The 27,991-nt window shown below is 39.7% G+C and overlaps 3 protein-coding genes across 4 annotated transcripts; all 3 read left to right on the top strand.

The window, feature by feature from the left end:
• The first annotated feature begins 26 nt into the window (after nt 1–26).
• On the top strand, nt 27–27,956 carry spsb1 (splA/ryanodine receptor domain and SOCS box containing 1). Of its 2 annotated transcripts, none has more exons than XR_011927148.1 (3): nt 27–895; nt 4,856–6,154; nt 6,199–6,461. XR_011927148.1 is itself a non-coding variant. In XM_072450121.1 (3 exons), the coding sequence occupies exons 1-2, from the start codon at nt 202–204 to the stop codon at nt 4,981–4,983; spliced, it is 822 nt and encodes a 273-aa protein (XP_072306222.1). In that variant the 5' UTR covers nt 27–201; the 3' UTR covers nt 4,984–5,002; nt 27,945–27,956. The 2 variants fall into 2 exon arrangements, 1 of the variants encoding a protein (XP_072306222.1); XM_072450121.1 differs by lacking the exon at nt 6,199–6,461 and adding an exon at nt 27,945–27,956 and having other exon boundaries at nt 4,856–5,002.
• slc25a33 (solute carrier family 25 member 33) lies at nt 9,563–19,479 on the top strand. Its single transcript, XM_072450115.1, has 7 exons — nt 9,563–9,786; nt 11,465–11,635; nt 13,416–13,493; nt 15,249–15,349; nt 17,392–17,458; nt 18,317–18,597; nt 18,678–19,479. Exons 1-7 carry the CDS (start codon nt 9,746–9,748, stop codon nt 18,875–18,877), a joined length of 939 nt encoding a protein of 312 aa, XP_072306216.1. The 5' UTR covers nt 9,563–9,745; the 3' UTR covers nt 18,878–19,479.
• On the top strand, nt 21,336–26,065 carry LOC140363509 (uncharacterized). Its single transcript, XM_072450114.1, has 8 exons — nt 21,336–21,688; nt 22,093–22,131; nt 22,605–22,913; nt 23,115–23,426; nt 23,683–23,997; nt 24,139–24,288; nt 24,942–25,003; nt 25,624–26,065. The coding sequence occupies exons 1-7, from the start codon at nt 21,658–21,660 to the stop codon at nt 24,983–24,985; spliced, it is 1,200 nt and encodes a 399-aa protein (XP_072306215.1). The 5' UTR covers nt 21,336–21,657; the 3' UTR covers nt 24,986–25,003; nt 25,624–26,065.
• Nucleotides 27,957–27,991: the final 35 nt, after the last annotated feature.

The following is a 27,991-nucleotide window of genomic DNA, read 5'->3' as shown; positions in this document are numbered from 1 at the left end:
TTCCTGTTGGCCTGTCATGTTTGCAGGTCGGCCCCCGTGACCCCTGGACAGCTGCCTGCTCCTGAGTCCTGTCCCATCATCCCAGAGGTTGTGGAGCACAGTGGAGGATACGCCGCTTACCTTAAGAACTCCCCCCATTTGAGAGAGAGGTGGGGGGGGGGCGGGAGGAGAAGGCGGTGTGCTGCTAAACCCACCCGGAGCATGGGGCAAAAGGTCCCCGGTGGCATCAAAACCATTGACATGCGGGACCCGGCCTTCAGCCCTCTGAAGCTGGAGCTGCAGGCGCTGAACCACACCAAACCTGCACGGCTGGACCTGCTTCTGGACATGCCCCCCGCTGGCCCCGACCTCCAGGTGCAGCACTCTTGGAACAATGATGACCGGTCCAGGAACATCTTTGTGAAGGACGACAACAAGCTGGTTTTTCACAGGCACCCGGTGGCTCAGAGCACGGATGCCATCCGGGGCTGTGTGGGCTACACCCGGGGACTGCACGTTTGGGAGATCAGCTGGGCCATGAGGCAGAGGGGCACGCATGCTGTGGTGGGTGTGGCCACCAGTGAAGCCCCTCTGCACTCTATGGGCTACACGGCTTTGGTCGGGAGCAACACAGAGTCCTGGGGTTGGGACCTGTGTCGCAGTAAACTGTACCACGACGGGAAGAACCACCCCGGGAAAACGTACCCCAATTTCCTGGAGCCTGACGAGACATTCATCATCCCGGACTCGCTGCTCGTGGTGCTGGACATGGACGAGGGCACGCTGGGCTACATCGTGGACGGACACTATCTGGGCGTGGCCTTTAGGGGACTCAAGGGCCGCAAGCTCTACCCTGTAGTCAGCGCTGTATGGGGCCACTGCGAAATACGCATCCGCTACATCAACGGGCTTGACCGTAAGTACTACTCTCGGATACTGTATTTGGACGGCTTGTTTAATGCACATAAATGTGTCTTTACGTTAAAATATTAGGGATGTCCCGAACAGGTTTTTTTTTTTTTGTGGCCCTGATCCGATTCAGAGTCATCTGATTTTGAGTATCTGCCGATACAGAGTCTCGATCCGATACTTTTGTAACACATAAAAAAAATGCACAAATGCAACATAAACAGGTTGTCCCAAGTAATTTTATTTTTTAACACTAACAGTGCACCTTCTTTGAGGTAGCTTAAATAAGAAATAATAGTGCAAAATTAAAAATAATAAATAAAAATAGCAGCTCAACTTAAAATACCCAGCAGCATGTAAACAAATAAGCAAAGCGTGTATTAAATGAAAGTGCAACAGTGTCATAAAGTAAAGCCAACGATTTTCAGAACTGCACTCTTAATTCTGGCTTTAATTATCAAATGTATGTTTTTCTTGATGAAATCCGTCTGAATGTCTTTGAGTCGAGAGTAAGCCAGGGGCCAGTGTTCTTCCTCGCCACGGTGTCTATCACGCCGCATTGGGAAGTCCTCATGAACGCAAAGTTGGCAAGATTGCGCGACACAGCCCACACTCCGCACCCCCGTCTCACCCATGGCTTTCTTCATATCGGCAGGGTTGTCGCACAAAATTACATTGACCCGTTGCTTATCGATGCCCCAGTTATTGAGCATTTTTCCTTAATCAGTTTGATGCGCTCTGCTGTGTGGGATCTGCAAAATTCCCTGGACATGCAGGGTCGCACAGCGCCAAACAAAACTAGAGTTTACTGTCGTAAAGTGTGGGCAACATCCGATTTCGATAAAGTCTGAAACCACCCAATCACGTGATCGGATCGGGACATCCCTAGAAAATATTATCAGCACATTTTGTTTTTTGTTTTTTGTTTGTTGTACAGTTCAGAGGTTATTTGACAAATTTAAAATTAAGGCTCCACCTTCTCTAAACTGGTTACCAATTGGGAAACATTCATCTGCTTTTACTTGTGCCTTGCATTGTGGTTCCGATTGCATATTTGCACTGTATCTTTACACCTGACAGAAGAGCTTATAGTACACGCTTTCTATCAAAATCTGTTATACTGTACATACAAGTGGCAACCTCAATACTTAGTTTAATTTCTAGCCAAGTGCAGTCTCATGTCTTTGGGATGAGTCTCTAATGTGAACCAGCAGCAGAATCCAGAAAGTTAAGTCTGTTTGCCATATTATAATCAGTTGACTCAAGAACATTGCCACATTTTTCTAAAAGATAAGACACTTTATTTGTCTTAGTGAATAAATTAGATTGCAAATTTCAAAAACATCAAGAATAAAAATATACAATTGAAAATAGATAACTACTCTAAAGTAATCTTAAACTAGATTTGAATAGTAGAAATGCAAAAAGTTGTAAAGATAAAAATAATAACTTGCCAAAAATTAAACAAATTGTATTGCAAATGGTAGATACATCGTTTCCCCCTTGACTCTGCCAGTATTTCAAGCCCATTGTATGCAGGATATAAAATTTAAGTCATTATAAAGGCCGCCATTGTGCTGCACTTTAAGCCCTTACGGTGTTAAACTAGGACATTGGTTTTATTGCGTTGCACATTTCCCTTCTGTACATTCCAGTCTTGTACATCCAGACCTAGTGTCAAATTTGATTATCCACATTATTTTACATTCTACCCGGGTCATGAGCTTTCAATGAAAAATGTTGCTTATTGAAATGCTCTGTGCTACCAGCAATCCCCAAATCCTCTGCGCTCATTACAATTGTATGTCCTAATGGAGCCTTGACCCAGATTTCTGCTCTAAAGGAAGCCATGATTCACTTACCGCAAAGCCAGATTTGACACGTCCCGTTAGATCTGATTTTTGTGCCTTATTTTTGATTTATTGCATCTTCAAGTTTAAAGTGTATTTGACAAGTTCTCCTGTTTTTCTAATCATAACTTAGTTTGGTTGGCTAGCACCTGTGGTAAATGTTCATCATAGTTTTACTTCTGTTAAGTGAAGACATATTTAAGAATACAAGTTTAAAATTACAAGTAGTAATTAAGTAAGTAGAGCTGAGTTCTGAAACCGAATCCCTCTGTCATCAAAAGGCGACGTGAATGATGAAACAATTTACACTGAACTGATACACTTTTCTGACCGTTCAAACCATCATTCTACAAAATAAAGGGGTTATATGGTATTTTTTTTTTTTTGTCCAACCATATAGCTATTGTGCATGGATTGTGGCCCTTGTTTACAGTATGGTTGCTATGCAACCCTTGTGAAATCACCTCGACTTAATGTCATATTTACTGCTCATGCTTAACCAGGAAGTACAATTTATTAACTTTACAAAAATGGTCAAACGGGGACTAATAAACAGATTAAGTGAAATCTGAAATCAAATTGTGTCCACTACGTTTGAGTGAAATGTGTCGTCAACCAGTCTCACGGACTTTAATATATAGCCTTATACGTGTTGGATGATTTGAAAACTCCAATACTAAACGGCTTTGAACACAATTTCAGGAGTTTGTGGTTGCGATTGGCCAAAATAGTTTTTTCTGAAGCCAATTTCTTTCAATATGCTGGTAAGTGCAAATATTGGACAATTGAATAATTTGTCAATTTTTACCTGTGATCAACCATTTAGTCAGGCATTTAATTCTAAAAATCTAACAAACCATTGGCTTGTGACTGTAACTTGTTCAACAGCACAAATCAGTTCTTTATAGTCAGATTGTGGTAAACAAAACGCCAATTGAAGTCCAACTTGAGTAGCGGATCTTCAGACAAGGCTGTGCCTCAGTTAGCTTCAAAGCCTCAATGTTTATGACATCAACTGAAAATGATTAATCAAAGGCAGGGAAATTAGTTCTTAGTTACAGTGAATTTTATTAAATCTTAAGAATCCATATATCATTACTATTTTCCCCAAGGTTCATCTAGAAAGTCTTATTCCAAAATGTGTCCATTAACTCTTAAGTGCCGGTACAATCTTTTTGTATTTATGTGAATTGGTTCTAAACCTAAAATGTAATTGTCCAATGGCAGCATTGTATCTTCGCTGTAGATTTGAAAACATTTGCTGTGATATGACATTCTTGAACTGGTGCATTTCAAGTCAAACGTTAGATCACCTGTGAACTGGAGGTGGAGCTGCATTGTTTCTATGAAAGAGCAGTGTTTTAAAGGCCTGTGGCAGCTGCACCCTGAGATAATGACTCAGTAAATGGTATTGCTACTATTGGATACTGGTTTTAGCATTGAATAATATTTCAGTTTAAATGTTTTAAACTAGGGCTGAAACTATTTAATAAATTAATCTCAACTAATTGATTATTGATGAACTAAGTTGGTGCTCGAATAATCATTATCTTGAGAGTCCAGAACATGCCATGTGCTGAAAGAGGTTTTACATCTCATACAAGTTTACACCCTCAATGTCTTTAACACACATTATCTTAAGCCTTTCACAATCTAAACGACTAACCAATTCATCAATTGGTGTTAAATATTTTCAGCCCTAATCAAAACTAGCTTTATTTATTTTTTAATACACTATTTTTATGTTTTTAAGAGGATACAGCAAAACAATACTAAACATGGATAAGTGTGTAGTATTATTTGATCTTTAATTTTCCAGTTAAATCAAAGGGGATTTTTTTTTTGTCGCCTTCATCACCCTCATCAATGGTGATATGTGATGACACAAGATATGTCCAGTGTACTAATGTAGAAGGATTAACATATTTATATCAATTAAAATAAATCTATAGTCTGTTTTGCATGATAACCTCAACCATGACATTTACAGTCACGTTTAGCACGTTTCTTTTTACACATTGCCATCAATATCTCCCACCTCTACTATGTGCCTTACTATGTTTGTTAGTTTTTATGGCGGTCCAGCCCCTGCTCTGACCTGTGTCTCCTCTCTCCAGCTGAGCCTCTCTCCCTGATGGACCTGTGCCGGCGCTCGGTGCGGGTGGCTCTGGGAAAAGAGCGCCTGCCTGAGATCCACAGACTACCGTTACCCGCTGCTCTCAAGAACTACCTGCTCTACCAATGACGGCGCCTCCTGTTGTCCCGTCTCTGTGCTCTCGTCTGGCCACTCCACAATCCCAGAGCGCTGAGTCATGGGTGATTCAGACACATCCTTCCTTTTTGTCTGTGTCTTTTCTTAAACTTGTTTTTATGACTTCAACTGTCTTCGAACTTTCTCCAAATCAGGAATCGCTGAACTCTATGCACACACCTGACAGACCAAGCCGAGTTTTGGTGAAACATGTTGCGTTTGCACGTTGATGTGGCATATGTGATCGGTACCTCTGCTGTGATTATGTCTAATCAAGCCTTTTTAAATGTGCGTGCCATGGGTTGTATTAAAATAAATTTGTTTGGGGGAAATTTAAACTTTTGGTGGTTTTTAGGAAAACAAAGGTGCACTGCCAGTATCTGACCACACTATGGCAGCACACATTCCCCTTTTACACTTTGAAATCAAAGATCAAAAGTAGTGGAGTTGTGCTTTTTATAAAGTGACTAAATAATTAATATGATGTTGTGTAATGCAGTGTTGGCGACACACTGAGAAGAGGCTCCAAATCCACAGCTCAGATTTCAACGAGATTAAAAGGGGGTCTTTGAGAGAGGAACGCTGTCAGCATAATCGAAGGATACCGTCACTGTGATTATTGTAGCATGCACCTGCAGGAAGTCTTTCTCGATGCACTCAAATCCATGACTCGTATGTTCATTAATCCTGCTTTTAGTTGTATAGTAGTTTACACATGTGCCACTGAGACCCAGAACTTGACCTTCTGTCTCTCAGTTTTGGAGGAGCGGACAGGAACAAATCTAATGCACAAATGGTAATGCGACCAAATGCAACATAAAACATATTTTAAAATGTATATACAAATGTCCATGTTTACATTATTGATCAGTTTTGTTTTGGAAATTTCTCTCGCTCCATAAATGGTTAGAAGTATTCTCTATTGCACATTGCTCCTGTGTATAATTTTTAAATGTGGAGTCCTAATCGATTTCCTCCTCAGAATGGGGAGTGTGCGTTGAACTTTGCGATAGTACATAAATAGACACTGCAATGGTATGTAACAGAACAACATTTACTAAATAGTTGGCGAACTATAAGTGAATCATCAGCTCCGGGTCTCGGTGGCTTATAGCTGACAACCATTGATGTTGTGTTTGTGTTTTCTGGTGTGTAACATGGGACGGTTCAGATGTATGGAAAGGTATGGTGCCTTTTTTAGGGAGAAAGTGGTAAATCAAAAGGCATCAAATTCAAGAAGACAATCCACAAATTGTGCACAAATGAAATAAACATGATCTTATTGCCAATATATTGTGACACGCCATTTCCCATGCCTGTCAAAGTTAGTTTATTTTTATTTTCATGTGCAAATATAGTCCAGATTCTGTCCTGAAAATGGACCGACTGTGCCACACCTCTTTCCTTGCTTGCAATTTCCATTTTATTTGTAGAATTGTTTTAAATATCTATTAAAGTATATTTCAAATTAATGAAGACTTGTCTGTGCATATCTTTCCACCCAGTACTTATAATTGAGCCTAATCTGACTCGCAATAACATTCAGCCAAAGGGTCCTGTGACCCTGGGTGACGGGCACAACTGTAGCCTCATAACATTTCAAATATTTTTAAAGCGTTCCCATTACCACATGCATTTCTTTGAACCTAACCTTTTCTGCCCTTTTTTAGAAGTAGCCTACCTCTATTTAGAAGAGCTGCACGATGTGGTTTTCCACCTGAAAACTTGCAGCTGTAATCGTCTCCTGTTTGTGCAACTAAGGACTATTTTTAGGGAGTCGTCTTGTCCTATTTTTCAGGATCATCATAGAACAAGTACAAAATATCCCAGAAAGTCTACTGCGGACTGCTTCAATTTTTACAAAGTTCCTTTTTAATAATCCCAATTTGATAACTACTAACCTTAACTGTGTAACTGCCATAAATGATGGTCTTGATAATCATTTTGTGCAGACTCCCAAATGGAAAAACATGTTAGGGATGTTCGAGTCTCAGAATTACACTCTACACATTAAACTGCCTTGCAAATAAAGGAGATGCTTTAAATAAAGTAGTAAAACATCTTATACCCCTTTAACATATAAAACTATCTTTAAAAGGCTTAAAGGGGATGCAAGAATACATTTGTGAGAATGTGCTCGGCTTGGAGTTTGCAAATCCCCTGTTATCACTTTCTTGAGTCAATGTATAACAGGATCCAGTTTGAGCAAGCACTGATATGTCAATGATACAACAAGCAGAAAACATCATCCAATTCAGACTTTTGTAGTTTGTAGTAATTGAAGGTGCAACCTTTCAAAGTTATTGCTTTGACTTAAATGTTCCGCAGTATGGCATTAGACTTAATGATCTGGTATTTTTATTGCTGAATATGTTTGACCCTCCATTAGAAGGTGACATAATGCAGCTTCTAGTCATTCCAGCTGTAGAAGACATCCTGGGGACACTATTGTTTATAATAATAATATAATTATAACATAATTACTCTGTTCACAATAATGCACCTGCTGTTTTTAACAGAGCTTAGGCTTCATAAACCAGTGCGCACACATAAACACCAGGCACTCTGAAACTGTTGTTTCTTCTCGTCCCACTTGATGTCACCATTTCCTTAAATTTCTGTAATTCCATGGCCACAGACACCAGGCCCAGTCAGAATGGTTAAAGGCCTAAATTGAGATTGTAGTAGCTAAGTGTTTTACCTAAAAATGTCAGCTAACTCAACACTAAGTAAAATTATTTCTAATCTAACCTTTAACTCTGTGTTAAATTTATACATAAGCGCTTGAATTATTATAGTTTATAAAATGGTGTCAAGAATGTATGACTGGAAGAACAGGATGACTGATTTCTTACATACAGATTTATTACATACACAATATTGAACCATTTTGTTGAATTTTTGTTTCACATTGTAATCAGACTTTTATTTATTGGACTTCATCATTATTTTGTGGTTAATTTAATATAACATGGGTACAAATACAACTGATCTTAGTAAATATTTACAAAAAGGGTTTTCAAAAGTATCAAATAAAATACTTAGTACTAAAACTAGTATTGAAACTAAATACTAATTTTAAAAAGTATCATTACTTAAAAAGTCACATAAAGAGGACAGAGTTTGACCTTTCAGTCCAAATGTTCAATTACACTGGTGGATTTGAGAACAGTCCAGAAACTGCAGTGTTTTGAGGCTTGTAAATGTGGTTTCTCTGCTCTGTTTTGCCCTGCCCCTCAGACATGTTTCTCGTTCCGAGCCGATCATATATCTGTCTCCACACGGCACATGCTGTACCTATAGTTTCACCAGGTCAAAGCAGCAAAACAACCAGGTGTCATTTTATTTTAGTCCAGTTACAGTTTTGTACAGAGTGTTGTGTTATGAACAGGTTTATCTCAGCACTTAACACATGTTATCATAGAGGTAGATAAACCCATGTTTATGAATTTGTAGTATGCCATTCACAAGTAAAGGTATTAGGTAACATACACAGTGAAAAACAAAACAAGACACCATGTGATGCTTTATTTGTTTACTTGAAGAACTTGTTATCACTTGTTGTAATAGACTACTTTTAACTTATGGAAAATGTAATTTACAATGACCTACAATATGATCCTAATCAAATGATTCAAAGGACTTTTGGCCCTGTTGAGTTGTTATATATATTATGTATCTTGAGTTTGAGTGACCTCTACAGTTTCTGTTAGTTACCCAGTAAGTAGTGTGTCATTCTCAGTCTAGTCACGTCCTAAAGCCCGTACAAACAAAAGGTTTGTTGTATTGATAGTCAAAAAATAAATTGTGTGACATTGCAGACTGGTTCAAGGTGAGTTGTTGTTGAGCACAGCAGACACTTCTTGATGATTTTCACAGCTCCAGTATTATACCAATATTAATAAACCCTTTTCAGTTTCTGGTACTTTTTTTAATACCCATTTAAATTTGGTGTGTGTTCACACAGCTTAGTACTGGGACTGGGGTCACTCTTTGAAGATTTTTTAGTGCCTGATCTTGGAGCATATACTTTCCAGTCAGACCTGGATCTTTTGGTAACACAAGTAGACCTACCACACTGACCTTGTTGGGAAAGAAAACGGTTTTTGGTCCACAACAGAAATAACTTTGACACAGTAGCAGCTCCGACCATAAAATTCTTATGGGGCGTCAACACTATTAAATCGCATAGTTTTTTAGCTCTAAGTAGAAGTAGAATAAATAGGAACAAATACTTTCGTTTCCCTATCCCCACTTAATAACATTTAATGCAACACTGTCTGTCACAAAGTCTGTTAGACCCACACAAATGGACAAATGGACCTGTTGTTGACGGGATTCATTGGCTCTTGTCACTGTTACGTGCGAAAAAACTATTATGATGGACAGACACCCTAGTAAAAAGGTCAAGGGGCAAAGAGGTGACCATGGAAACCGCGCACATGTGTCCCTACGTCACGGACAACACCCCCCGTACGCCCACGCGTGACGTCAGCGTGAGACGTTCTTCTTGCCGTCTCGTCCTCCTCCTGCCGTGTGTGCGTCTCCTCCTCTGACAGCTTCGCCACGGCCACACAGAGTCAAGCCTGAAGCCGGCGACGGTGAACGAACCCCGGGGAAAACAGCGACCGAACTCCGCGGCCGAGAGCGGGGGACGCGTCGGGAATTTAACCAACGAGACATTTGTTACATCATTATTGCTATTTATTCACGTAAGATGGCTGTGTCGAGCTAAAGACGAACCCGGGCAACCAAAATGGCACAAAAAGACACGTTGCTACATCTCTTCGCTGGGGGGTAAGTGGCACATTTGACACGAAAACTGTGTGTTAAGTTTAGTAACCACCAACTTAGAAGGTTTTCCCAAATGAAAGCCTTTAAAAACAGACCAAGAACGACTATGCTAACCTCATGTTAGCATATTTAAATGTAGCAGCCTATGGGCTAAAGGTAAACTTGCTTAATTTAACGCACTTTACATTGGTATGGTTATTTATACGTGTTTGAGACATTGGTCAGTTCATTATGTGGGTTTATTGGTATTGTTTTTACGCCAAACCTGGGACACATTGGCAAGGTTATTGGGTACAAACGTGTTCAATGAGAAGCCGGTGCGATCTTGTTTCATCAGCCATGAACATCCGTAGCAGCAGCAGATCTTGATGATAAAATTAGCTAGCTCTAATGTTAGTTGTTAGCATTACATATGTCTCCTGTTTTGCTAATGTATTTGCTAGTGTTTTATTTTTTCAGACAGTGTGTTGCCAACGTTATACCGAATGATTTTAGCATGTACATGAATTCTTTAAGCGGACACTTTCCCTCTGTCTTTGAACGTGGCGCAGTCACGAGTCGTTCGGCTGTAGCTACGTGATGTCCTTCACTTGCATAACTCTGAGCTTTATCGCCTCACTGCAGCGCTCAGATCTGTCCACGTCCAAATACACACATATACTGTCACTGGGAAATGATTATCCTTAAATGTTCTCGTTCTGTAAACATGCTACACGTGAGAAAAGTCTGAATTATACATTTTGAACCGGTAAAAACGAAAGTGCACACTGTGTCCTTTTTATAAGATAAGCTATTCCTAAAATAAGATATTCATTCTAGGAACATTAGCATTTAATTGAAGACGTAAATAGAATAACAGGTACATTTTTCCACCCTTTGTAGATATTTCAACTACAGGTACAAGAAAAAAATAATTTAATTTTGTTCTTTGTAGAGTACAATCTATTATCCAATTGTTGCCTTTGTGAATTGCGACTTTGTTTCGATTGTGATATATTGTGCAGCTCTAAGGTCAATTCATAGTTGCTCCATAATTTCAAAGGTCTTCATTTTGACCTTGTTCACCTGTTCAATGATCATCGGCTTTATGGACAAAACAAGCTCTGCAATACCCAAACATTACTACATGTTCAGTACAGTGTTAAATAATTCATTGAGCTGCGTTATTCATTAATTGTACAATCATGCAACCGTAATATCATTATCATTTTGGATTTTGATCAGCACTGGCTAGGAAGTTTTACACTCTATGAGACAGCAGCTTATTGTAATCTTTCTTGTCTCTAAGCCTGTCTGAGAGTTGCAAAGGATAAGGTCATAACGCTCTGTACATAAGAGAAGATGACAATTTTTAAGTTTGCAGATTTAGATATGATAAGCTGTATACTGTTTGTGGAATTGGCTAATTATTACATTTGATCAGATGATCTTGGAAAATGAGTCAAAGCAGGTACATTTTTACTGCACAAACTATGCCAATAATTGTTGTGACAAATGTTATATTTGACAAAAGTGTCTAGAGAGTTGTACAAGAAGGTAGTAGTTTCACACAGCTCCAATGTAATTTCAGACAAATTATAAAGCTCAATGAAGAAAAATAGTACATATATTGCTGTACAGTTCAGTTTAATGTGGTTATTGTGATTAAGAGTAAGGTTTAACTCTTGTTTTGTGTTCTCAGGTGTAGTGGAACCGTGGGGGCCATTGTCACGTGTCCTCTGGAGGTGCTGAAAACCCGGCTGCAGTCTTCAGGGTTTGCTCTGCGGCCCGTTTTCCAGGTCCAGCTCAGTGGTACCGGAACTGGGGTCATCCGTCCCGGCACCGTGACACCCAGCCTTTTGCAAGTCTTACGGTGAGGCTTTGGCACTCCAGAAGAAGAGGGTTAGAGAGAAAGGCCATGTCCCAAAACCTTACTGCTAATCATATGAATTTCACATTTTACAAACCCATATGACAAAACACAATACGTATTGTGGATTCGTCTCAACCCTAAATACTTCACCCAATGACATTGCCTGAACAGTATTTGTTTTTCCAGTCTGAGCTACCTGCGAGTTTGTTTTGTTTTGAGTCTAGTTGATCTGCTGCTGCTACTGCTGCTGTGCTGCATTAAAACCTGTAATTTTCTCTTGCATAACCCTGTATCAAAAGCCCTTAATCATGCTCTTAGTTGTGTGCAGTGGTTTAGTACATGCTGTCCTGTGTTTCACATCTGCTTTTTTGTGTCACATACAATGCCTTTAACAGATTTTAGGCCCTTGATGGTCTTTTTTGTTTTGTTTTGAAAGGCCTTAATGATCAAAATGATCAGGTTGACAAGGTTGTATTACTTAAAGCCCACAAAACTGGACTGACTTGTACCTAGAGTCTCAACTTTAAGCTGCAATTTGTGCAGACGTTTTGTTTGTGATTAAAAGGGGGTTCTAATGTAGTAGTAGTTCAACCTGAAGAACAAGCTGTGTGGCATTAAGCCAAATTAATATCTACGCCAGGTAATTTGAGCTTTTTGAAGTGTAAAGTACGTGCTAGAACATTTTGTGTGCAGATTTATCCTCCTCATTCCTACTCCTGCTCTTTAAATTGCTCCTTGTGAGGTGACTCGCGGCCATGTACCATGTACCATGTGTTGCAGGTCTAGCATGACATAACTGTAGCACTCCCCACGTGTCAGACATGTGGAGAATGTAAAGCATTAATATCTCCATGTGGTTTGAGCGACTCGAGCGCAGCCCCAGTCACGCTAAAGGCACTGAAGAGGGCCGCTCTTGAGTAATGGGGCTGTCTAGATTTCATTACACAGCCAGAGCGTTTCCCCAAATAGTTCTAATGGGAAAAGGGAAGGCCTGCAGACGTTTATGTATTTGATCGTCTCAAATGTAACGGCATGGGGTTATTTCAATCCAAGACACCGTTCGCACGCTATTCTGATATTAATATTTGATATAGTTATGTTTCTTCACACATGGCAAACCATTTAAGCGTTTTTGTAGTTTTTCCTGGCCGAGAAGGAGAGTCTAAGGACAGAGGACCCTGGGACATCGTCCCTCGCCACCACAGACATTGTCTGACTCCCTCGCCACCACAGACATTGTTGATTCATTTCTCCCTGTGGCCCTCAGAGGCAACTGTTGTTGTGATTTTGGGCCTTACAAAAATAAATTGATTTGATTTGATTTGAAAAATCATGTATGTCAACGTTATCTTGGCAAAAAACAACTGTAATTGTGATATTATTCATAATTGACTTGTGGTAAGTTGTAGAAGCTTCCCTACAATGGCTTAAACACCTTCTCTTGATAAAATGCTGTTGTCTCTTCTACCATTTTCTACCCCAAACTTGCATGGCTTTCCAAATGGTTGCTTCCTTTGTGATGTATATATGCATAATCTATCTAGTCTCCCTGTGTGTATGAAAAGAGTAATCCTGAATGTGTCTACTATTGTGTGAACCGCATCTATTCACATGTAACAACCCTGTCAGCTCATTATGGCCCACTCTAATGCAGGAAACGTCTGGTTGTCTCAATCAGGTTGGATCCAGTTCAGTCCTTGTCCCCAGCTGGCTCAGAGCAAACACAGAGCAGAATAACAAATAAATGTCTTATCATTGATCACCGTTTTGTGTATTTCAGGTCAATCCTTGAAAAAGAGGGCCCCCGATCGCTGTTCAGAGGCCTGGGACCAAATCTTGTCGGCGTAGCTCCCTCGAGGTAAACATACATGCATTAAAATGTAGATTCTGAAACTAGTATCAGAATTAGATTGATGTGATGAAGTTATCCATAAACGTATCAGGGTTGACCTTTATCAGTACTACGGTGTGTCACATGCTCTTATTTTAGGAATATTTAATTATAAGTTCACCTACCAATTGGAAGATGAAACCACGCCATAATTAAAATACAAACCAGATTCTACAGCCTAACTCTGGTTATAAAGGGAGCTAAACGCTGAATCATAAACAAAGTGTGTTGTGAACCCGGGATCATTTCTCAGGAGTTTGTCGTGATCACGCACAGAGCACCTCAGGACTCTTAACCACAGGCAAAGCAGAGGAAAGGTGTACTTTGCATGGTGGTGCTTTGTACTGTAAACAGGAAGGGGTTGTCGTGGGAACTACAATAATACTGAATCATGTGAACGACATGTAAACCTAAAGACGGTTGTCATTTCCGGACAGATTTGAAAATGCAACTGACAGTAATGTTGTGTTGTTGTTGTTGTTGTTTTTTTTATATAAAACAACACTACACTTTGTAATCCAGTGTAAAACCATCTTTGTTACCAGGACCTCCTAAAATCATCTAAATTTAAATTGTTTATCTTGAATTGAATTTTCTTATTTGATATATCTTCTTATTGTTGTATGTTGCACTGAATCACCAAAGCAAGTTCCTAGCCTGTAACTGGAAGTACAAGTTAAAGCCAAACAAGCAGGGATGAGGTTGCAGCCTACGTGACTCTAACAGACACAGCATTGGTCACTGTAGCCGCTGCCTCCTGAATTTTAAATGTCTGTTCGTCATCGGGCCCGAGCACACGGCCTGATTCCAAAAGTATGCATTACACTTCTAAGCTTAGCAACTAGGTTAACTTTTTTCATTGCCATTTAATTAGGGAATCGTTGTCCTCATGTGGCTGTAAGATAACCATAATGTATGATACTTATTACTATAGATGTGTTGAACAACATTGAGTTAATCTTTATGGGTGACAATCGTCTGGATTCAGATCTTTGCTCTCTATTGCAGCATGTGACGTCAAGCTGTTGTGCGTCAGTTTGGTTTAAACTTTAACATTTGTCAAGTAAATACTATTACATTGAACTTTGGCTTAGTTTGTAAATAGAGTCAATGTTTGTGAAGATGTTGAGAGCGATTGAAAAGAGATATTTTATCTCTGTTTAGTTTGTAATTGTTGCACATAAATGTATTGTTTTTTTTATTACTACTCAAATCATTAGGGGTATAAATATCTTAAAATTGGTCAAATGTGGCAAATGTGTTTGTCCATTTTTATATTGGTGAAAAGAGTTTATTAAAATGGTATCAGTGAGAAAATGCACAAAAGTCTGCATAGTATATAAAATCTTTAAGCTTTTCCAAATGCAGCAATTATATCCGTTCTAATCTCAATCATGAATACTTCCACCTTTGGTCTATTTTAAGTCTCGACAACACCTCGTAGTTCCTGATTGATAAGGCCTCTTCTTGAGTCCAGAACAATAATGGCCCTGTTACACATCAGCCTCAAATCTGAGAGACTTTGAGACTGTTTACACACACAATGTCACTGAGGTTAAACAGTGGCTCCAGGCTGTTCTTTTGACTCTGACTCCACAGCTGAATGTTCCGGGGCAGGGCACGGAGGACGCTCTGCCCCCCGTGCACTTGCATAATGACACATCTGATGCTTTAGTATGATCCAAGTTATATAAACTAATGCACTGCCTTTTTGTCTTTCAGAGCCATTTACTTTGCCGCTTACTCGAAGGCAAAGGAACTGTTCAATGGGCTGTTTGTCCCCAACAGTGGACTGGTGCACATGTCGTCTGCGGGCGCGGCAGGTGAGCACCAATGTGAAGTGATCCAAATATAATGAGGCTGTCCATGTAAATGCACCACACGCTCTAAAGACATGTTTGGATTAGATCTGTATAGTGTTATAGTGTTTTTTTGTATTTGCAATATATTTCTTTTTTTTTTTTTCCATTTTATTTTTATTTGAACATAGAACAGCAAAAACAGAGCAACAACACAACAACAGAAAAAAAATAACATTAAATAATATAGTATTTCTTTTTACAAATGCCGTTTGTCCGGGGGGAAAAGATGATGATGATGATGATGATGATAATAATAATAATAATAATAATAATAATAATAATAATAATAATAATAATAATAATAATAATAATAATAATAATAATAATAATAATAATAATAATAATAAATAAATTAAAAAAAAAAAAAAGCGGCAATGATCAGCCCTCGCCACGCCGCTGCCGCCGCCACGCCGCAAGAGGAGGGGGCGCTAACGCACCCCAATGGTCCTTTTATTACGCCTACTGCTGAATCTATGACGCTGTCACATCTTCTCCCCTTTGTTTTACCATCAAAAAGCAATTTTATTTTGAATTCTTGGCAAAATGTGCGGCTTTGCCGCACCGAGACCGTGACTTTTTGAATAAAAATGTGGATACCTTTTGATGGTCCACCCCTGAAGATGAGTCTCACCAGATTTCAGGTTAATAGGGCTGACGCGCTGGGAGGAGTTTGTGAAAGTATGAAGTGTATACATGTTCTGGCGATTTCCCCATTGGAATAACGTGGGAGGTTTTGGTCATCGCTACGGCAAAGCCATAACAATTATGACATGGGTCTCATTGACTTTTTTGATGGGGATGCTAAAATTGAGTTGTGTGTCAAATTTCATATAATTTCGCAAAACTAAACATTTAACCTCCATATAAAATCTGTAGGGGGCGCTGTGGCGCCAAATTTATTTATTTCACTTCAAGCAGGTTTAGGGCAAGGAGTTTAACAACTGATTCTAATTTGACGCAATTCGGACTTTATCTGCGCAAACGGCAGAAATGTTAAATTTGGGAGATTTCTGAAATTCTAGCTAGAGTTTGCGGCTTCGCCGCACAGAGACCGTGACAGGTATCAATGTAATTTGAATAACTTTTGATGTCCCACTCCTCAGTAGCATTTTCACCAAATTTCAGCTTTTTAGAGCCAACGCCCTGAGAGGAGTTCGTAAAAGTACGACATTTGGAAAAACTCCCGAGTCATGCGTAGCCATTTTTGAACCAATATGGCCGACATTTGGTTGGGTGGACGGCGTTGCCGTAATAATATTTTTTACTTCTCTTGTCACCATCTACCTCTGCGCCAAATTTCATGATTCTACGATCCGATTTTTTTTGGGTCATTTCCTATCTCTCAATGTATTTTTGGTACATTTGGGGGCGCTGACGCGCCATTTTTTTTTTTTACAAAAGGGAAATTGCCAGAATGTAGAGAGGCACGATTTTTAGAGGTGTGCAAATGTTTGTGACTTTTCGTCAATGTTCACTGGTCGCGGTCGTCATCCCAATGTAAAGTGCTCGTTTAGTGCGCACTTTTGCATGGGCTTCGCCCGTTTACAACAGTAATGTTCCATTTTCCTACTACTAATTAGTATGCACGGGGCGTGCGTGAGTGAAGGAGTGCGTTAGTGAGTGTTTGGAAGTGGGCGAGCGCTTCGCGCTCGATTTCGTGCGCACTTTGTGCGCACTTTCGCAGCCGTGCTTTGCACGGCCTTACGAGATTAATAGGCCTCTCACCAGCTTGTGGTGCTCGGGCCTAATAATAACAATAACAATAACAATAATAATAATAATAACAATAACAATAACAATAACAATAACAATAACAATAACAATAACAATAATAATAATAATAATAATAATAATAATAATAATAATAATAATAATAATAATAATAATAATAATAATAATTTAAAATGGTACATCAAATACAAAGCCTGTTCGTTATTGCAGTGGGAATATCGCACAAATAAAAATGGCTGAAGAATTCAAACTGTGTATTATTGTGTCTTCAGCGTTTGTGACCAACTCTCTGATGAACCCGATCTGGATGGTCAAGACCAGGATGCAGCTGGAGAAAAAGTGTGTTCACAATTTATTTCTGCCTCTTTCATTTACTCCTCCACTCGACACGCCATCATGTCATTATGCTGTGGCTGACTCCAACGTGTAAATCAATATGATCTACTCCGTCATTCAGCCGTCTGAGAACACAAATCAGCCAAACCATTTCAGTCTTCTGGCCTTTGAAGAAATACCAGAGGCAGTAAAAATGTCACCCTTTTCCAGAACCAACAACAATACATTTTACAATTTCAGACCGACAGAACGGTCTGCAAATGTTTTGATTTAGAAATGCTCTTGAGATTATTAATGCTTGACCCAAACAGTTAAAACCAAACACCCTCACACTCCTGCTTTAGAGGACAGTCAGTGACATGTCCAGGTCAGGTCTAAACCTTCAGAGCTCTGTCCTTGGTCTCTGCAGCGTTGAGCCTGAGCGTGTGACCTGCTCCATAAATACACAGAGTACTGACGCAGTGTCCTGCGTGCAGGGGAAGAGTCTATATTTGCCTAACATAGCCCAGGGCAGTAGTATCATGTGATGTGGAAGAGGCCCGTCTGTTCTTTTAATATAGTGCACCTGTCCCACAGCAAAACGCCTCCATAGAACAGTGACTGTCATACGGGCACTTGACGCAATCGTATTTATGTTTCTTGTTATTGTTGAGAGTTTAAACACGATGTGGGAGAACTGACTGGCATTTTTACTGTTGTCATCAGCAACTGAGCGTTTGGTGATTGTCTTTTTTAAAAATAAAAATGAAATTTATACTTTAAACTCAGTGAATCAACGAAGCTGTACACTAGCACTTCACTTGGGTTGCAAATTGTTTCTGTTGTGGAGCTACATAATAACTCTTGATTTTGTCTGTCCAGGGCCAGAGGAGAGAAGAAGATGAATGCGCTGCAGTGTGCCCGTTACGTTTACAAAACAGAAGGTGTCCGGGGCTTTTACCGAGGCCTGACCGCGTCCTACGCTGGAATCTCAGAAACTATGATCTGCTTCTTGATCTATGAAACACTGAAAAAACACCTCGCCAAGAGCCAGTTTGTCTCGCCCAACGGAGCAACGGAGAGAGGAGCGTCGGACTTCCTCAGCCTCATGATGGCCGCTGCATTTTCAAAGGGCTGCGCGTCCTGCGTCGCCTACCCACACGGTAAGCACACGTCTGTTTCCCCTGTAGACCAGAACACCACTGTCAGTTTGTGCTAATTTACCCTCTTTGTTTCCAAACAGAGGTGATTCGGACGAGGCTGCGAGAAGAGGGCAGCAAGTACAAGTATTTCTTCCAGACGGGGAGGTTGATAGCTGTGGAAGAGGGCTACGCAGCTTTTTACAGAGGACTCATTCCACAGTTAATCAGGCAGATCCCCAACACAGCGATTGTCCTCTCCTCATATGAACTGATTGTGTACCTGCTCAGGGAGGCCAAGTGAGGACATCTCTGCTCCACTTTGCGAAATTGGGAGTGCACAAAAATAAGGAGTGCTGGCCAATGGACTTGTAGCACATTGAAATTTGAAGGGTGCTGCTATGAACACTTTTTTTTGGTGACACTGAAGCGTCTGTACTGTTATCCAAAGAGTTTAATGTGTTTTATTTAAGTGCAAGCTTGTCTTTTTGAGATTTTCAATGTAACTGAAGAAATTTATGGTACAGTCAAAAGGTCATCTTCTTAGAGGCTTGGTGTTAAGTTATAAATTATTTTGTTATTTTATGGCCATGTATATTTTCTTTTGTTGTATGCTTTATGTCTGCACCAACGCAAACTGAGCAGGTTTATTTTAACCACGAAGGCACAAATAACAGTAGTGCTGTTTTTATATATGATTACACAACCAATATTTCTTTTGTTCCTTCTCAAATGCAAATTGCTGTTATGAAGTTCAAGTACAGAGAGATTCATCTTATTTTTCTTTAATATATTCAGGATACAGATGTTTCTGTATGTTTTCTTAATGGAAAATGAGGCTCGTGTTTTACAAAATAATGTGGATGCTTATTTGACCAGTGGCTCAATAAAATGCATCTATAAAACTAACTGGAGATATCAATGTTTTTGTATTCCCTTTATTTTTTTCAATGACATTCCTGTTTTTGCCCCCAAAACACCTGCAGTCACATGACCGCATTGTCATGTGTAATAGTGTTTGAATGAATTCAGTGCTACATTGAATGTGAGTTCAGAATCAAAACATTTTGGGGGAAAAAACCCACAAAACATTTGATCATTTAAATGTTTCAATAACCAGTAAGATCTATGCAGAATAGTGTTGTGAATACTGTTTTTGCTTAAATGTAATGGTAAGTGTGAAGGAAACATTTGATAGTTCCAACAACTGACGTATTTATTTAGAATGATCTAAAAGTAGCCTTCTCTCCGTTTCATATCAAATGGCAACAACCCATGTGCTTCCTACAAAGAGAGTGCGCGGGTTAAACATATTTTAATGTGGGTCATGGGTTTAAGCAGAGCAAGCTGAAGATGGACGAAGCCTGTGACACCACGAGATCAAGACGAGATCAAGGCGGCTTGAGGCGGTGACGAGCACCTGCAGCGCCTTTATGGACTACAAAGTCTCAATGCATCACGGGAAATGCAGTGCTGTGTGAGGAGAAGCGCGCCGCAGTTCTGCTCCGTTCCTCCTCTTCATCCTCTTCCTCTTTCATCATCTCTGTTCTGCCAGAGCGTTCAGCTGCTTGATTAAATCTCGTGCGAGAGGCATGACTCACAAGGCAGATCATCCTGTTGTTCAACATGAATCTGACCACAAGGATCTGACCACAAGGAGAAGTGATTCACGCGCACAAACACCAGTGGGTTTCTGTGGTCAGCAGAAGACGTCATCTGACAGACAGGAAACGGAAAAACCTCATATTTTTGGGCATTTGTGTGAGAACAAGCGAGACTGCTTCATGTCTCACGTGACTCATGAACGAAGTGTTGAAATAGATTGTCTGTTTGTGCCATAATCATAGCCTAAAACATACAACTCACAAAGTAGTATAACAACACATTAACTATAGGCTGTTGGTCCTGTAATTAAAGCTTTTACTCAGGGTTAGTAATCCACTTTACCGACCTCAATTGGAGGCAGTAAAGAACAATTTGAAAGTTTTTTTTTTTTTTTTAACAGACATAATATAATAAATTGATAAGGTTTATTTTTTACCTTACTTTATGTGGAGTTCGTAATGTATGCATGCCTTATTTGATTCTATAGACGTTGCTATTATTATTTTAATATTAATTGTTTTAGTGATTAAATGAAGCAGTGACAGTACAATCACATTCATTCAAGCAAGTGGAGATGGAATAAGCCCACATTTTAGCTGATTACAATCAAAACTTGGAAAACTGCGAATATAATATATATATACAGTTGTTTTGAAGGCAATAAACTACCAATAAATGTTGTACTGTCACCACATTAGTTTATATTGTATATGTGCCTACGCCCCCTAGCGTGTTTCTTTTTCAAGGTCAACATTGTCCTCTAAGTGTAAAGCTTATGTTCAAATATATCAGAAAAATAAATTAAAAATTAAAAAAATGTAGAAAAGTTAATTCAGTATCTCGATGGCAAGTGGACCTAATTTAACTAATAAATAAAGTGCCCAGTAATGGCTTTAATGCGGGTAAATGATGCCCTCGTGTGGCCAACTCCGGGACAACATCCATTTGCACGAAACAAGAAACAAAAGTCGTATAAGTAAATTCACACCAGATTTTTAAAAGATGGACTTTAACGCCATTGTCATAATACAATATTCAACTTCGTGCTGGAATACGTTGTTTCTACGGTTCAATGGTTCTATTCCGTTGTGCGCTTTTCTTCTCCCTTTGACTGGAATCTGCTGCTGTTATCTGGCAACCCGCAGCGCTCCTGACGCTAACCTCAGGATATGCTAATGCCTCACGTGTACTCTGCACCAGGAACGAGGATTCTGCTCATTTAACTCGTTTCTCCGGTGTAATTCGGCTGTATTCTAATATGTAACATGCACGTTCAGATTTTGCAGTCACATCTTGTCGCTACTTTTCAAGCGAGTTTGTCAAATAGCTATTTTAAACTTATTAGCCGCTAACGCTAGCTGCTTGTAGCTGCATTTAGATGCTATAGCTCTCTGATGCAGTGGTTGTTGTTAGTCCGAGTTAGTCTGCGCCACAAAAAGCACTTTCAGCCGCCTGCCGCTGTCTGATGGACGGGACAAGATGCTCAGTTTGTTCTGTATCCTCTTGACAGGTAAGCGCTTGATGATGGACACCACCCTTTAGCAGCAAACATGCAGAATATACACTATATATTCTTATTATTGTATTGATATTGTTAATTTACAGTTTATTGTTTATTTCGATACATGAATGACAATGTAGTGTTGGAACAAAGAAGCATGTCACGAGTAAACAAGTCATCAGAAGTTGATTGTAGTGTTTGGAGGTTTGGAAACGATGTGGCAATTTGTAGTAAGGTTAATTTACATTTATTCCCACTTTCTAAATTAAAATGGTCATGCTTTTCTAAAAGGTTTAACCTTAGCTACAGTTCTGCATTAAACATAGACACTACACCACATGTTCTGAGTGAATAACTTGCATCGCCTCACACTGTTGCTCTTAAAGTTCTATGTGTTTTTATTTGTGATCCAGGTCTGTCGTGTGTCCTGTGGGAGGCAGTTATGGGTTTTGGTAAGAATTGCTCCTGGAGGTGTCCAATATATATGTTATGAGTTTATTATGATTTGTAGATGTATAATATGTGTGTGTGTGTGTGTGTGTGTGTGTAATATATATATATATATATATATATATATATATATATATATATATATATATATATATAATGAATATAAAGTAGATTGGTTCTAATAACAATGTTTATTTGAATACTCAAAATGCATCAAAAATAACTGATTGAAAATAAAATTGGAACAAATTATGGAATAGACTTTTCTGCACTTCTACAGTTCTTTCATATATTTCTCCAACTTAAACCTCATCTACAGATCGTAAAGACATGTTTATGATTATTGTGATATTCAAAATACCTAAATCATATTTTTCGTCAATATTGCCCACCTCTAATTGAGACTACTCCACTTCTATAGTTGGGCTAAACATATGTGTTTTCTATGTAAAGATTTTGTGTCCTATGTTTACAGAGGAGGTGCGGTTAGTTGATGGTGATGATAAATGCTCTGGTCGCGTGGAGGTGCTGCATAATGATCAGTGGGGAACAGTCTGTGACCACGGCTGGGGCTTCATAGAGGCCCATGTGGTGTGTCTGGAGCTGGGCTGTGGCTTTGCGGAGTATCCCGTTCAGAGTTCGGCCTTTGGGCCCGGCTCTGGAGAAATCTGGCTCAGACATGTCCAGTGTTCGGGACATGAGTCGAGTCTAGACCACTGCTCTTTTGACCTGGGCAGTCATTTCCAGTGCCCCCACCAGACCAACGCAGGGGTCAAATGCTCAGGTACAGCCATATACTCTTCCTCATTTCAACAGGATATATTTTTGGGGGTGAGTGTGCCTTTTTGGCTTTTGCATGTTGTCAAATACAATTACTTTTAAAACGGGAAGAAATTGATTTGATTGATGTTTGGAGTTGCACTTGTTGTGTTGTGTGTTTTAAACTCTGAGTTGGATAAATGGTATAATAATTTATATCCCTCAGGGACTCTCCTTATGCCCACGCTCACGCTGCTTTCGCCCCACACTGTGTTCTCCTCTGGGGAGTCGGTGCGCTTCAGCTGCCATATACCGGTGGGACAGTCCCATCTCAGTGACTTCCACCTTTATAAAGACCGGCTGCTGACTCCGCTGGTGACGCAGAGAGTGGAGCAGAGCCAGTCCCGGGTCGAGCTGACCCTGTCGGATGTGGAGACGTTTCATCAGGGCAGTTACAGCTGTCGCTACAGGATCAAGGGCAACTTCCCGTCACAGCTGCTGCGCTCCCCGCCCAGTAACACCATCAACATCACAATAGGTGAGGCTTTGAGTGAATTAATGTTTTTATGTGTCAAGTAAATTGTGCAATTCCCAAAAGGAAGAACTAAACTTGTCATGCAGAACCAAACCCATCTGCTGCCTGTTTGTACATGTTTGTTGTGTTTGAGACACAGATGGTTGTCGTGAACGGCTCCCCAGGGACTGTTACTGTTTTTAACCGTTTTCTTTTACATCCTAAGATTGTTTTGTAACACTAAAAACTGTTTTCCTTGTGCTGCATATGTTGCCATCAGTGGACCTGCTTACGCCTCAGCACTGGTACAACACTTCACTGGAAGCTCCGCCCGGCTTCGTGATCCGGGGCCACAGTTTCAACATCACCTGCTCCACTCTGCAGCAGTATCCTGGGGCCTCTTTTCAGCTGCGCCTGGTCCGCTCCAATGGGACCGTCCGACACTTTCTACCCGCCCTCACGCCGACTGTTACCTTCTCCTTTACCGGCGCTCAGACCTCAGACGAGGGCTACTACTACTGTCTGTACAGGGTCCAGCTCGGGGGCCGCACCTTTGTGTCTCGAGAGAGTCAGCCACTGCCCATCTCTGTAAGAGGTGAGGCCAAATAGCTGCAAGAAAATGCGGAGAAACATTTTATATTTGGTTATCAGCAAGTTGTCTTTCGAGAAACCTGTGTACAATAATTGCAAGAAACCAATCCTGACTAGTTGTAAAATGTAAAATTGTGACCCACAGACCCAGACCCTCTGTTGAGCCCGATGATGATCAGCTGGCTGGTGTCGGGCCTCATGTTTGTTATAGCCGTCGTCTTCATTATAATCATCGCCAAAGTCTTGTGTAACAAGCAGAAGCAGCCGTCTGAACTAGAGAGAGTGACTCGAACATGTGAGTTTTCATGGTCACAGCGTTTGTTTGTGTTTTGGTGTTGTCCTACTAATGGAGAGTGTTTAGGGCGAGACACTACAGGGAATTGGGAAAGAATCTCACATTTTTAAAGATATCAATTTGAAACTTCTTCTGTAGTTTACTCGCATAAATATATGAAAGAAATGTGTTAAGTTTATCATATGTGTACAAACGGCCAAAATTGCACATATTTGGACATCTGATAAATGGGCAGAGCCAAGTTGAAATATCTTTATAGTTATAGTATATCTGTTTAATTTGTTGATGTACATTTAAACTAGATCTGCCTGAAAATTGAGAATTAGTATGTTCCACCAAAATCTTGTTAAGTTCAAGCTAGTAAAGTTTGGTGCTGCTTTAAAGGTTGATCTTTATGTCCCTGTTACAGAAAAATACATATTTTTGGGGGGATAAAATTAAATAATACAACATTTTTTGGAGCATATTGGATAATTTTGCTGTTTCCAAGCCTTTATATTGAGAGAGCAAACTGACCTAAAACATTTAAGATGAAAAAAAAGCCTGTAGTGTCTTTTAGTGATGCTAGTGGGTTTGAGTGCTTGAATAGACTCCCACCACAATAATTACATCTTGCACTGTTACTGTGGCTTAATGTTGCCCTTAAATTACAGGTGTGGACAACACTTACGTTGCCTTATCGATAAACAAGCTATGACCATGGATTGTACAAAAGGTAGGTATTCTTTTATAACAGTAATACAGAAAAAATGTTTGAACACAATAACTCAAGTGAAAAATCACATATAATAGTAATTTAATGTGTTTAGGCCTGTCACGATAATGACTAAATTACCGGAGCCGAGCATCTGACCTCGTGCGTCAGTCGGGTCGCTCTCTGCTTTAGAAAACTTGGCGCAGGAGATCAGTCGTGACTCGTGATGTTTGTTATTGTCTGACTAAATAAGGAAGAAGCCGTGCACAGACTGAACAATTTGCAACACAGAGGTTTTCTGCTCATTTGGAGCGAGAGAGCGCGTGCACATCGCTGCTGTGACTCGCTCCTCTTACTGTTCTGCGCAGAGACAGAAGCACACGTGGGACTTTTGAGTGTGTGTATTACAACTTTATTTTATAGCAAATATAAAAAAAGTTTATCAAAAGTTCTTTAACTGTTGCTCTGATATTTATTTTATATACTATTAGAGAACATTGCCTGAAATGACGGCGATAGCGGAATAAAACGCTCTGCTAAATAATATAGTGACAGGCCTATATGTGTTATGAAGGCAATTTGACTAGAATGTATTAAACGTACAGCGATGATAATATGCTTGTGTGTTGTTGCTGCTGCAGGGTTCGTCCACCTGACTGAACTGGACACGTTGGGACCAGTTCACTGCACATCTGAATGAGCCACTGAACACGATGGAGCTGGACATTAATCACAAAGTACTAAATATTAATCATAGTATGTATCTAACAGTTAACAAAGGAGAGTCACAGTGCATAAGCTGGTTTAGGTTGATTTCGGTTCATAACCACACACATTTACAAGGACGTGTCTTTTTATTTTGGTCTGACAGTTGAGTTTGTCTAACGCTGTAAATGCACTGTTTTATTTATTAAAGTTACACTAATAGTTCATTTTTAAAACTTGTTCCTCACTGGTCCTAAAAGGATCACCTAAGATGTAATCTATGCATTGTTTATTTAATTTTTTTTTATTTTAGTGCTAAAACAATGTAAATATAGATTGTTTAATGAGTTTAAAAATATTAAAAACTATTGATACAAAGCATGTTTACGTTTTTGCCCCCCCATCTGAATAAAGATAATCAGTCTATACATCACCGATTTTTACTGAGACTGCGATCCATATTTGAATTACCTGTATTTAATACTGTTTTTAAAGTAAGTGTCACTAATTGCCTCTACTGAAAAATAATGACGGAGATATTATAAAATTCACTTTGTTTAGAACAAAAGCACAAGCAATGAACCATTTTATTAAATTTTTTTTTAATCTTTTTTAAGTTTTTAGATTATCGTGTCAAAAGTTGGACCATAGCCTCCTCGATAAATGGAAAAGGTCAAGCCACATAGTCATTCATCAAAATGTAGCGTTTTACATTAGATTTAGGATTAGGTTAAAACCTTATTGTCCCCGAAAGGTAATTTGTCTTGGGCTCACACAGGTCACATTCAACACAAGAGCCAGAACAGTCCGAGGCGCACAACAGTCCGAGGCGCACAACAGTCCGAGGCGCACAACAATCAGGACAACTTGTGTTTTCGCAGAGATTGTGGAGCTGTTGGATCTATTGCTGTTTAATGACTCAACACCTCTGACTTTAGCATTATATTTAACAATAACGGTAACAAAGAGCAAAAATGAGTGCGATTATAAGAGGCAGCATTCAAAAATCTTTACGTGGCTTTAAAAGCATGCATACAATTTTACAAAATAAAACAACATGAAACTTACAAATAAAGCGGTAAGATAAATGTACAAAATCCTATTCCAATAAATCCCAATATTACAACAGTTTTTTTCAAAAGAACCTGCTGTCACCAAAACCTTTTACGAATCATCCACATAGTGTAAGAAACACTTGGTATAAAAATCCACAGCGCAAACATGAACATTCCTCAGAGATTAAAAACTCTTTAAAACAAAAGCCATAATCATAATCTAGGATGAAATCACTCGATGCCTTTGATGGGCTCGTTTGACTCCATACTAGAAAAGACAATGTAGAGGAAAATCAGCACCACGAGGAAGAACAGGACTTGGATCCAGGTCGGAACCGGGCCCCTGGACTTCGGGGCCAGAGGGGAGACCGGGCTCTTCACCTCTTCGTAAGTCGGCGTCGCTTTCGAATACGAGCTCTTGTAGGAGTTTGGTGTGCTGTAGGTGTACGGCCTGAAATCAGAAGGCACAGCGCTGAACACAAATGTGACGGCGAGTCGATATGACCCGTGTACAGCAGGGTTCCCACCGTCGAGACGTGACACAATCGAAACGTACAGTTTTCGTTTGTGATGTGATGCTGTCGGGGTTTTTTGTTTGACCAGCAACAAAAACCTTCTCCACAACAAAAAAGGAGCTTTGTCTGTAGCTTTGTTTACGTGCACACAAGAAAATATGATCTTTATCTGACTCGCGGCATTATCAGATTATTGAAATGTCATGTAAACAAGCTCCATCTGATGCGAGTGGTCGGATTTCTGTCAAGTGTAGTTTTGATGGGGAAAAAAATGGGACAAACAAAGACAAAATATTGAAAATGATTGAATGAGTTATTTTTAAAGTAATTGTACTTTGCCTTTCAATAGTACAATGTTAAATCTGAGGTAGACACAAACACACCAGAAATCAGATCTACCCGTAATGATATTATTTATTCTAATTATCTGTTTTTACTGGTCATGTAAATGTACACAAGGCCTTATTTGTGAATCAGTAGTTACTAATGGAGGGATCAGGCCAAAACATTTGATGGGGCACACAAACACAGACTCATAACCTCCTGACAAATGTAGAGAAAAGGCAAACAAAGACCCAGAGAAGACAAAAATGTGTGTCGCTGAAAACGAGTGGGAACCCTGAAAAAGGCTGTGTACTTCTAAGTAACAAACGTACTCGTCAGCATAATCTCGTCCGCTGTAATCAGGCGGGGATCTTGAATAGCTCGAGTTTGAAGCCCTGCAAAAACACTGG

This window comes from Eucyclogobius newberryi, unplaced genomic scaffold (assembly GCF_026437365.1).
Source record: "Eucyclogobius newberryi isolate DKJ021-1_F unplaced genomic scaffold, fEucNew1.0.hap1 SCAF_17, whole genome shotgun sequence".
NCBI classification, from domain to species: domain Eukaryota; kingdom Metazoa; phylum Chordata; class Actinopteri; order Gobiiformes; family Gobiidae; genus Eucyclogobius; species Eucyclogobius newberryi.
This window is presented reverse-complemented; position numbering and strand designations above follow the sequence as displayed.